Source organism: Theropithecus gelada, chromosome 15 (genome assembly GCF_003255815.1).
Source record: "Theropithecus gelada isolate Dixy chromosome 15, Tgel_1.0, whole genome shotgun sequence".
NCBI classification, from domain to species: domain Eukaryota; kingdom Metazoa; phylum Chordata; class Mammalia; order Primates; family Cercopithecidae; genus Theropithecus; species Theropithecus gelada.
In genome coordinates this window covers 24,852,105-24,864,338 of record NC_037683.1, presented here as the reverse complement: position 1 = coordinate 24,864,338, position 12,234 = coordinate 24,852,105, and the positions used below count along the sequence as shown (strand labels likewise).

The 12,234-nt window shown below is 45.7% G+C and overlaps 1 protein-coding gene across 1 annotated transcript in view; it reads left to right on the top strand.

Moving 5' to 3' along the window:
* PAPPA (pappalysin 1) overlaps positions 1 to 12,234 on the top strand; it is a 249,545-nt gene that overhangs the window by 937 nt on the left and 236,374 nt on the right. Inside the window, exon 2 of the mRNA XM_025359303.1 lies at positions 1 to 253. This exon is cut by the window's left edge and continues 13 nt beyond it. Within this exon, the coding sequence (XP_025215088.1) occupies positions 1 to 253 (253 nt within the window). The remainder of the gene's footprint in view (positions 254 to 12,234) is intronic.

Here is a 12,234-nt window from a genome sequence, read left to right as displayed (position 1 = left end):
CGCCGCGCCTCGCCGCCGCCGCCGCCGCCGCCGGGCGGTGCCTGGGAAGCCGTGCGCGTCCCCCGGCGGCGGCAGCAGCGGGAGGCGAGGGGCGCCGCCGAGGAGCCGAGCCCGCCGAGCCGGGCGCTCTATTTCAGCGGGCGAGGCGAGCAGCTGCGCCTCCGGGCCGACCTCGAGCTGCCCCGGGACGCGTTCACGCTGCAAGTGTGGCTGCGAGCGGAAGGGGGCCAGAGGTCTCCGGCAGTGATCACAGGTAGGCGAGGGCGCCCCGGCGGGCGCTGCACCGTCCCTGCGGCCCCAGAAGCGCGCGGGTGTCTGGGCGCTGGTGGCGGGCGGGTCGGGGGCTTGCGGGCGTGTCTGTGCGGTAGCTGCCCCGCGAGCGTTGCAGAGACATCCGGGCGAGCTGAGAGCCTCACTTTGCCCCATCAGTGGAATGGGCACACTCGGAAGGCGTCACTGCCCGATCCCTGGGAGGAACCTGGGGAGTCCTCCTGGCGGCCCCGCGGACCCTCGGCCAGTGAGGGCTGGTTCCCGGAGAGCCTAGGGCACATAACCCGTGCTCCGAATGGTCAGATGCACTCTGTCCGTTTGGGATGAAAGGGAGGATGACCCAATTGAGATGCTTGTGAAAGGAGACTTGGGGACCGTTGATTTCTTTGACATTTTAATAGGGGTAACTCCCCTACATCAGGCCCCATTCCCCCGAAAGCCGGCAAGGGCAAGGTTGTTGTAATCGCCAGGACTTAGAAGTCCTCGAAGTGCCCCAAAGTTGCTCACTGATTGAAGCCTGCCTCTGGGACTCACCCTCATCCCCTCCCCGCCATCCTATATCCTAGCTTTTAAAGCCCATTGCCTGTCACTCGGGGCTGGGACGAGACCTTCCTAATGCACACCCCGCCAGCGTTCCCCAGACGCGGCTGCGAAACGGGGCGCTTTTCTCATTTGGAACTTTATGAGCCCGTAATGAATTTGAGTTCTCCCTCCTCAACCTCCCTCTCTCTCCCTTTCGCTGTTCCACAGCAAAGCCTATAGTGAAACCGGACACTTTGCGAGGATTGCAAACCTTAGAAATGCTTCTGCATCCATTTTTCCCCCTCTAAATGAATCTGTGGAAATGCCTTTAATAAAACTGGGGAGCGGAGGTGGGGGCGGCGCTGGAAGAGAGAAGGAAAGTTTTGCCTTTTCTGTCTGGGAGATTCCCTTTCTGCACAAACAATCTTGTCATGTCCTGGGACGTCTTAAAGTGAGAGTAGGGGTTCCCCCTTCACTGCAGCCAGGAAACGTGTGAAGGCGTTTTGCGATCCCACCCCCTCACACACACAGTTTCTTAGAAGGGAAAGATCTGAGCTCTTCGGGCAATTCTGCTTCTTCCTGTCTTTCCATGGCTTGGACTTTCACAGATGTAGCACTGACTATCCAACTGACATGAAGACCCCTTTAGGAGACACACACTCTGCTGCTATCCCAAGAATACGTCTCCCAAAGCCCCCGCTTTCCAGCTATCAAAGGAGAGCGATACAGTGATTCCCCCCAACAACCCACAACTGACGTCATCGCCTGCTATTTTTCCTTTTTTTTTTTTTCCCGGGAAGAAGAAGGAAACTGAACTCATTCACTTTTAACTCGCAAGCCCTATTTACCCAGAGGAGGGTCTAATTTGGAACAGAGGAGATGTTATCCTTAATAATAATGACGATGGTGATAATTTAGGGCTGTAGTGTATTGAGTTCTCTTTCCAAACATGTGAAAAAGCAAAGAGACTGCTGCTTGGAGGTGATTCTTTTTTAATCTGTAGGTCTGGTTTTTCCTAGTCTTTACCTGTCGTATCAGTGATTTGGAAGGCATTCCCCGGAGAGAGGAGAGCACAGGGTTATGCAGGCATCATCAGTGAAAGGGTAGTGAATGCATTTTAGCTATGTAAGTGTGTCTACATAAATACATGTATATACATATATACACACATATATAAAACACCTGGGATTCCACAGGAGACTGCTTTATAAATGTCTATAATTCAGACAAGCAGCCTCTCTTCACATGCATTCTCTTGAGCACTCATTCACTCTCTCACACAAAGATTGTTGCAGTAAAATACTTTAATTGGATGGGGGACGTTAGGTTATTATTGCTTGTATAAAATGCCTGGTCCATTTTATGTGTGGAAATAACATTCCTCTCAAAACGAAAAAAAAAAAAAAACAAAAAAAAAAAAAAAAAAAAAAAAGCACTGCTGTCGTGTAGCACCAGAAAGCCAGGAGCTTTTCTCCTGAGGATTCTGGTGGATTTCTTTTCCCTCCCCTAGTTGAGTTGGAGCCAGATTTGGCGGTGTGTAAACACCTGGCTCTGAGCCAGAAAAGACTCATTCTGCATATCCTCCACATGGTACAGGCTGTTGGACTAAAAAGAACCTGCTTCTCCTTGAATTAAAAAGCAAACAAACAGAGGTTCTTTGCAGAAGTACTTTTTCAGCTCCCTCCTTCATGTAAGTTTGGGCTGGGAGAGCCAGGATCGAGGTGGGCAGCAAGGATCCGGTGCTAAGGCTCACCCTCTCGCTGCGACCTCAGGTGCCCAGTTTGCTGCCTGACCTCTGCTGGCTTTCTCTGACTGGGCGTTGCCACTTTCCTAGGAATCCCTGGTCACCTATCTTGAGAGAGCAGTCATCGCTCAGCAGGGACCGCGCTGCTATTTCAGGCAGAGAGTTGCTGTCTTGCTGTCAGGCCAGGCTGCCTTACATCACTCTTTGCTGCAGGATTCAATTGGGTTTCGTAAAGGTCTAATTTTACGGTGCTGTTAACCGGGTCTGTCGTCTGGCAGAGGCAGGCCTTGCCTCTCCTGGTAGGCGGGCTATGCTCCCAGATCCGCCCGGGATGCTATTTCTGCCCCGGTTCAAACTTCACTGACACCAGTTCAGACAGGCGCTCGGAGAGACGGGGGAAGGAGCGAAGGAGCAGTTTGCTTCTGAAGCTCAGAAAACATGCCTTTTATTTTTCTGAAAGGAAAGGAGAAGAATATATATATTAATACATAAAAAAAGGAAAGGCTTATGCAGGCAAAAACAAAGCCAAAGTTAGAAAGTGCCTGTGTGTAGGATTCTCTGGAGGGTCCACCCGTGGATGGTCTCCAGGACTGAAGAATCCTTTAAGGCTACTGTGAGAAGGGTCCTCAGAGGTTACCCAAGCCAGTTTCCCTTTTGGCCGAATGGGGAGAGAGACACACAGAGAGGGGAGGGGCGTGTGCTAGATGACACAGCTCCTCAGCGGCAGGAACTAGGATTTAATCCCTGGCATCTGACTTCCAGGCCTTGCCCCCCCTGCACTGCTGAGAGAATGTGTCTCATAAACACCATCACCTCTCACCCCACACGGACCCACCACCCACACACAGCCTTCAGCCTTCATGCATAGCAATTTGGGTTCCCTTTCAAGTCAGGGGATGGGGGGTTGTTTCTGACACATCCCTTTGCTTTTGTACCACACCAGGCAGGAGGAACCAGACCCCTGTTCCTCACCCCCCAACTGCCCCCCCCCCAACACCTCTCCAGTTCGAAAGAAAAGGAAAACAAAAGACTCAATTTGCTCCATCGAGCAGAGGCCTTGAGCAGCAGTTAATCTTGTTAAAGTTTCTCCTGACCTGTTAGATAAGTGAAATGTGGACCCCACAAGTACTGCCCTCCTCCCACCCCTGTCCCACTCCCCTTCCCTTAGTGATTCGGGATTCCTGCTCAGGAGGAGAAAAGGATTTACCTGAATCCCACCCAGCACCTCTGCTGGCTGGCCCTTTTTCTTTTGTTCTAATGGTTGGACTGGATTAAGTGTGCTGGTTACTCCCAGGAATCTTTTTTTCCTTCCCTTCTGCAGCCCCCACTTCCTAGTATTCACCCAACCCTCATAAAAGAGTGCCCACATTTTCTCCACTTCAGCATTGCTGTAACAGTGAAGGCTGGGTTTAAGTATATGGCTAGGAGTCCATATATTAACAAGGCTTTCTCCCGATATCTGTAGTCCTACCTGGGATCTAGAATATTGTAATAGTTAGAACTCAGTTTTAGTAGCCAGCTTACGTAAGTAGAATCTCTGCCCCTAACTAACTGTGTGACCTTGGGCAAGCAAGCTAGTTGACTTCTCTGGACTTCATTCACCTTCCTCATGTACAGAATGATGATGGCACAAGTACTCATCTCATAGAGTGGTGTAAATGCTAAGAGAACTTGGATGTGGAAGGTACTTAAAACTGGACTTAGTATGTAATAAGTGCTCAACAAACTTCATTCTTATTAGACATGATTTTCCAAAGATCTCAGTCTTGGCTTTCTGGACTGGGGAACACTTGAAGGTATGAAGAAATTCAACTCTAGCTGGGTGCTCCCTTTCCTTGTGCCTGCATGTTTTGCCCTCACAACTACCCTGAGAAGTGTGTATCATCGCCTGTACTTCACAAAAGAGGAATCTGAGTTTCAGAGAGTTGAAATGACTTGGTCTAAAGTCCCACAGGTTCTCAGTGGACAGAGCCTAGATGTGAACCCAAGTCCTTGTTTCCTCTTTCAGCAGTCTTTCTGGAGAGAGAAGAAATGATTCACATGCTCTTCCTTAATCTTTCTGTGGAACATTTCCATTCCTTTCTGCATCTCTGTATGTTGACCATACACCTACAGACTGAAGAGGATGAGAAATGGGTATAAATCTCAACTGAAGCCCTGGATGAGACCTAGCAGGTCTGTTTTTCTTTTCACATCAAATTATCGGACAGACAGGCTGGAATTTCTCTTACATGCTGTGTGATTTGAGTCAAGTCACTTCATCCATCTATCCCTTGGTTTACTTATCTATAAAATGGGCATAATGACATCAGGATATTTCAATGAAAAAGTACCTAGAGCAGTGTCAACTTGTATTAGGGACTCGGTCAAGGGTAGCCAGATCTAGGAAGTAGCTGCATCTCTTTTTCCAGTTTCCGGCTTTGGCTTTCAAAAGTGGGGACTGTTTGTAGGGCTTCCTTTCTTGAGTTGCTGGGGAGTCTCTCTAGAGTAAATAATGTATCTTGGGGAATAATTAGATTCCTTCAAATACCTTTCTTTCACTTTGATCTTCTCTTCTTTGACATGCTAGGATGACCCCTCGATAATAAGAGCCAAAGGAGGCTCAGAACCACTGGAACCTGTTAACAGGAAAACGAGTTAGCATTCAGAGAGAGCAAGCACCTCCAAAAAAGGAAGCCACACAGATCTACTGTCGACCTCTTGCTCCTTCCCCAGATGCTCCCCAAACTCTCACCTTCCCTTGAGCTGCCACTCAGTGAACAACTAGAAGCGATAAAGGCTGTGAAACCTGGGAAAGCACCTCCCATTATTCCCTGCACAGAGGAAGGCAAAATTGAGGTCCGTAGATACAGAACTCGGGAGTATGGGTTGTGTATGGCCAGCCTGGACTTGAACTCGGTGATCATCTGGGTCAAACAGCTCACTGTGCAACAGGAAAGTTGAGGACCAGGGTCACACAAAATTAAACTGTATTCACAGGTGGTCCCCTCTAAATAGTCTGAGAGATCATTTGGTCCAGCACTTCCCATTCCTGGCTGCACCTGGAATAACCAGCTTTTAAAACATCCTTTGCCCAGGCTGCACCCCAAGAATTCTGATGTTGTGGGTCTGGGGTTGGCCTGGGAACGGGTTGGCCCAAAACCTTCTCAAGTAATGTTGAAGGACCACTAGTGAAAGTAATTACCGATGTAGTCTGACATCCCCTTGTTCCGCAGAGGCCCAAAGGGGAAGTGATGTTCCCTGCTTACTGAGCTGGGTAGTAGCTAAGCCTTTAGGAAACTTCTGGTGCCCCAACTCTGAAGGACCCCTCTTCCATCCTGAATTCCTCTATTCACTCCAAGCCCCTGGGTGCCACAGGTTCTGACATTTCATTTTTTCCAGTGCCATTCCTGTGTGGGACCATGGTGGTCCCCATCTTTACAGGATACACCTGATGTCAAATGAATCTCTCGGAGTTTTGGAGACAGAAGCCTCTTTGAACAGGAAGAAGGATTATAAGAAAGGGAAGCCCAGCTCTGAGGCATTCACCATTCACTTCGCCCTGGGCTAGTTCTTTAGAAAGATGTGTGTTCCTATTACTTCAAAACCTCTCACCTTGAGATCACTGTAAAACCAGCACTGGCTGCAGGTGTCTCCAATAAGGAAAAGAGAAAATCTCCAGGTACCAGAGGTAGGAGGACTCCCTCTATGGGCAGCTTGTATCTTATCTACCTATGGCGAGGGCTCAGGAATCCAGTAGGCATCTATTTCTCTCCTCACCAGCTTCCCCTTCTCTGGAACTTAGTTCCCTTTCCCTAAGGTTCTCCTAACTTTCTTCTTACTGTAGTAAGAGCTCTGCTTCTTGCCTTGATGCAGTTACTGGAAGTGCTCAACTGTGATTCTGACACCAGCAGCTGAGAACTGACTTGTAAGTTCCTTGGCTTTTTTGAAGCTCTGTAAGTGGGAATTAGGAGGTCAGAGTTCAGGTCCTGGTTTGGCTTCCTCTGAGCTGTGTGACCTGTGGTCTCTGACTTAACCACTGGGGCCTCGGGAGAGAGGGTTTGGCAGATGTTTACTCTCAATGTCCCCATCTCATGGGCTGTCATGAGAACCAGGTGAGACAATGGCAGGTGAAGCTGTTGGCTGAAGTCAGACCACAGTGCACAGGTCAGCATGGTTAGGAGGAGCTAGAAGGTGAGAGATGCGAAAGATTAGTGCAATCAAGGTCATTCCTGGAAAGGTGCTTTTATTGTCATCATTCACACTGTAGATGATAAACAGTTATGGAGTTAGCAAACCTTTTCATGCCTGTGACCTCACTGGAGTTCTTTGATGTTGTAAGTCTGCCAAATCCTGCCACTTAGTGCTTTATGACCTTGACCATTTACCGCTTCTCTCTGGACCTCAGTGTTCTTAGGATGCAAAAAGAGGGTCAGGGGTGAAATAGGGACTTTCAAACTGTGCTCCCCAATCGTAGGACGCCTCTGGGACAAGGGTGAAGGGCAGGACTCTGTCTCTCTCCTTCCCTTCACCTTATCCCACTTAAATTGTGCGATTCTACAAGCTTCTGTTTAAACGAATATGTTCCTCCATTACAAACAGTTTAAATGGACGTGGACTGACACTGAGGAGTTATTGTTAATCATGATAGGGGTGACATGATATTGTTCTTATGTTTTTTTTAAAGATCCTAATTTGTTAGAAATGCATAGTGAAGTACTTGTGGGTAAAATTATGTTTTGTCTATTTTGTTTGTTTATTTGTTTAAAAAGCTCCAGAAAAAAAAAAAAAAAAAAAAAAAGGTTTTCTGGGGGTAGTGGTACGTGAGAGATTAGCAGACTGCTAACAATTGTTGAAACCAAGTGATTAAACCTTGGAGTTTTAATACATTTTTGTTCATGCTTTGGTGTGCCATTGAAGATTTCCATAATACAAAGTTAAAAATACTAAAAGTGTTTGAGAGCCACAGGAGAAAGTGAAGTCTCAGTTCCCTGCGTGTTCTGTGACCTGAAAGGTTTGCAAATACGGAGACCACCACTTAGAGAGGGTTAGGGACTCTCCCAAGGTCGCACAAAGATTAACTGAAGGTGGTGATGCAGCCCAGGCTTCAGATCTGAGGAGCTCCCCATCCCCTCCTTTCTGTACAGTTGCAAACTCAAGTGAAAATGATTATCCAGGGAGAACTTGAGGGGAATAAAAGTGAAGAGGGGAGCCTTAGGAGGAGCATGGAGAAGGGGCAAATGGAGACTTGCTCTGCAATAAGAAGCTTTTGAGTGAGAAAATTATTTGCTGTATGGGACTGCCCTACATATTGTGAAATGGCTCTGTTCATGAGAATTTCATGGGATCTGCTAGTGATTATGACAGGCCCAAAAGTATTGTGACAATACACACACACATACTCATATACTCACAGGTCCACATACTCTTAGTTCCAATTTTTCTGGTTCCTTATTTCTCTCCATCCCTAACTACCTGGAGAGCAATTCTAGAGCGTTTTAGAGCCCTGGGGCAGCGACCTGAGGGAGCACATGTTTACTGAGGAACTATTTTGCAATGGTTGATCACCAGACTCGGGAATCAAACTGCCTGGTCAAATCCTGACTGTTGCACCTGCTAGTTGCATGACCCTGGGCAAGTTACTTAGTATCTCCAAGCTTCACTTTTCCCCTTTGTAAAGTGCAGATAATACTAGCTGTTACTTTGTAGGGTTGTTTTGAAGATTAACTGGGCCTCCATGTGGAAAATGCTTAGTAATGGAATCTAGACCATGCGGTAACCCAGCAAATGTTCACTCATATCAGTATTATGTGTGCCAGCCATTGCCACGTGTTATTTCTAATACTCTCAATAACTCTAGGAGTTAGACATACTTTTCTCTTTTGGCAAAGCCAGGAATTACCTTTTCCTCCCTTACAACTCAGGAAAGAGTTATCGCTGTCATCTTAACATTAAAAAAATTAAAAATTTAAAAAACTAAAATGAAAGGCAAACAAGATAAACACATTATTATGTCATTTAAAAAAAAAAAAAAAACCAGTGCATGCTCATTGTAAAAAAATCTCAGAAATACAAACAAAGAACAAGAGACCAGGTAAAATTTGTCTATTTCCTGCCCAAGCATGCAACAAGTATCTTTTGAGTTTCTGCTCCATGCTGGGTACAGTTTTAGGCCTTGAGGAAAGAGTAGTCAACAAAAAAGAGAAACATCTCCGCCCTCAGGGAGTTTATATTCTGGGCAGTGGGTGTTGGGGAGAAGGTGGAGACAGACTATAAATGAATAAGCATATATATCTCATAATGTCAGGTGAATGTTTATAAAGAAAGAGTTGAGAAGGAAGTCTAGGAATGCTGTGTGGGAGTGGGGATGCCAGAGGAGTGAGGAGTAAGATTTGAAAAAGAGTGGTTAAGGGAAGCCATCCTGAGAGTAACATTGGAGAAGAGACCTATGAGCAGGCCTGAGGCTTTCTGGAGAAGGCCACGGTGTATCGCAAAAGGAGGAGCAATGCACTTTGAGCTAGGAGATGTCAGTTCTAGACACTAGCTTGCTGTGTGACTTTAGGCAAGTCACTTTCCCTCTCAGAATCAGTTTTCAAATCTGAACATTGTGGTAGCATAGGGATTATCTTCACTAAAGACACTTGTACAGACACCTCCTAAGATTCTATAATCCTCATCAAGGCTGTCCTCAGACAAAACTGTGAAGTTGGCAATAGTTCCAGTTTTCTTCCTTTTCTGGTGTATTTTCCTCCACTAGGTGGTGCCTGTGCCTGTCACCCTCAGGGGCCAATTGTGGACACATTTTCGGCTTCCACGCCTTAGCAACACTGGGTGAAAAAGAAGATGGTATACCTTCTTGCTAAGTACCATTGACTGGTAACAACTTGGAATGTTACTACTCCATTGGTGGATACTCTTTTATGACTGCCCAGAAAGCTTTGTGTCACAAAGCAATGTACCAGTGGTAGAATTTCTAAGACTGACTGAAGACATTATTTGGGGGAATATTGGTACTTCCTGATAGCTGGAAGCCATACTATTAATAATATAACTAATTGTAGCCCCCACAAATATCCAGAAAACTCACTGAGCAACTTCCAGTCATCACTTACTGGGTGAATGCTAGCATATTCATATTTTGTAATTTCTTAAGATATAAAGGCCATTCCAGACAAATTCCTGGACCTTTTAGTATTGATTATCATTTTAATCAGATAACTCAGTGAATTAAAATACCAGAACTCTGGAGTCTGTCATCATTTTCCAGATTGTTTTCCTTCAGAGGATCCCTGGAACTGTCATCCCTGAAGTATATCCTGCTTCCTCTCAACTCCCTCCTTCTTCTCTCTCTTCCTGCTCCTCATACCCAGCTTATTTGCTTTGACCACTTGGATTTTTCTCCAAACAAGATAAAGAAAATGTGTTTGGTTTTCAGTGTTATTTGCCACAAACCCAGGGTCCACAGAACCTGGAAAAATAGAAGAGGTTCCCCTCTTCTACTGCAGATTGTAGAGAACCCTGGTCAGGTCTCAGATTCCAACCCACTTGGAGGAAATTAAGACATAAAAGCAGTAACAACTTGGTATATCAAAGTATGTGAGTAGGGGCAGCGTACCAATAGTTGCAGAGCCCTGGTATAGCCTTGTGCGTTTAGGAAGCCAGTGGTCCAAGCTGTACCTGTTATCCTTGTAATTAAGAAGTCATTCCTATGTGTGTCCCATATCCATTCCTGTTGCTCTGTGAACATGAAAGGTGGCTCGGCAGAATATGGCCAAATGCATTTGTATGGAGGGGGTTATTTTCCCCAGTGTGACTGCGGATCTTTCAGCTCAGAGGCTGATGAAAGAAGAGAGAAAGCTGTGTTAATAGGCCAGTCTTAAGATGCAAGGCACCCAGGCAGAAAACATAAAACATTGGTAAATGTGATACTCAGTTTTGTGAAGTAAACTCCATTTAAGTCCAAAGAAATAAGGTGTGTCAAAGTCCAAAGGACTTACCCAAGCCATTTATTTCATAGATGAGGGACTGAGGGTTGATGAGGAAAGTGGCTTGTCCAAGTCAGTGACCAAGCTGGGTAAGGCTGAGTACCACTGACTGATAGCAATTTAAAATGTTACTCTTCCATTGGTAGATACTATTGCATGACTGCCCAAAAGCTTTGTGTCACAAAGCAGACAACTTAGAATGTTACTTCTACGTTGGTAGATCCTCCACTGGTAAATACTTTAAAGTCTTAAGCCAGATCTGGGTCCACTTGTTTCCTGACTTTACACTCTTTCCCATAGATTAATTACCCATCTGTCTACTAATGGTCATTATTTGTACAGACTCCACTGGGCTCCAGACTGACAGATCCACCTGTCTACTGGAAATGTTAGCATGTTCTACAAACTCAACACTTCCGAAACAATCATCTTTCCTCCAAAATTCCTTGCATCCTGATCTTCATTGGTGTCACCCACTCTAAATTACATCATCTACCATGTTCAATCAGTCTTCAATTCCTGACTGTCCTGCTTCCTTAAACTGTTTATAGCCAACCTCTCTTCTCTGTACCTTAAATCCTCTTTATTTCTTGCTGTGACTATTTCCCTAGTATTACAATGCCCACTTCTCTGAAATTCAATCCCTGCACCCCCTTCAACCTGCTCACCAACATCCAAGAGTCAGATCTTTCCAGAATGCAAACCTGACTCTGTCACCTCTAGCTAAAAGCTTTTCAATAAAATCTGAATTATTTGAAGTTCCCCCAAACGCACCTGGCTTTTTAATTATCACTTTTTTTACTTGGCTTATCTTCTATTTCCAGTGCACCATTTTGCAGAATGCTTATGCCTTTACAGGATTTTGCCAGAGTTTTCTGTCTTCTGAGAAGCCCTTCATAACTTCTCCCAAAGTGTAACTTGTTCCCTACCTTATTCATCTGTTCCCACTATGCTTTCTGCACACTTTAATCAAAACACCTGGAATTACGACATTTAATTGTGTACATATTTGAGATCTCATCCATCTCAAGTTCTCTATTGCCTAGCTCAGTATCTGACCTATAAAGGGGCAATATGTATTTTTGTTTAATAAATGGCTGACTGGATAAGAGAACCAGTTGAATATCTAATGATATTCAACTGGAGAAAGAGCTCAGGAACCTTAGGCATGTTGCATTACGTAACCAAAGCACATGACCTAGCATGTGCGTCACTGTCAGAAACATTACACAGTGGTTAATTCCATTTACCCCTGAGCAAAGAAGTCAGAAGGGAAAAGAAATCTGGCCTTCCAAAACAGAAGGGGGAGGGGAATAGTGTATTTAAGGGCCTCCTCAGCTCACATTGTGGCCTTTCTAATCCAAGCCACATTTTGGCCTTGGTCTTCGTCTCTCAGCCCTGTGCCTGTTTGCAAAGCGTTTGTTTTGTGTGTGCATGGCAGCACATAATCTTAAGCTTTGCTTGCCTCTCAGATTTCCCTCTCTCCCCCTTATCAGTGTCTTTCTGAGCCTCAAGTGTCCTGGCAGTCATATCTGTTGCTTGAGTTTTCACCCATTTCCCTCCTTTCTGATAGTGGGGCTTTCTATCTGCTTTCCTTGATTTTCCTTGATCTTGTTAGACCTTGTGATGACCTCAGGATCTGGAATTCTCTATCCACTGTTTATATACCCCTAGGAGAGAAGACACATTCTCAGCAGTAATAACAGTAATGAAAGCAGCCAGCTTATAATAAGC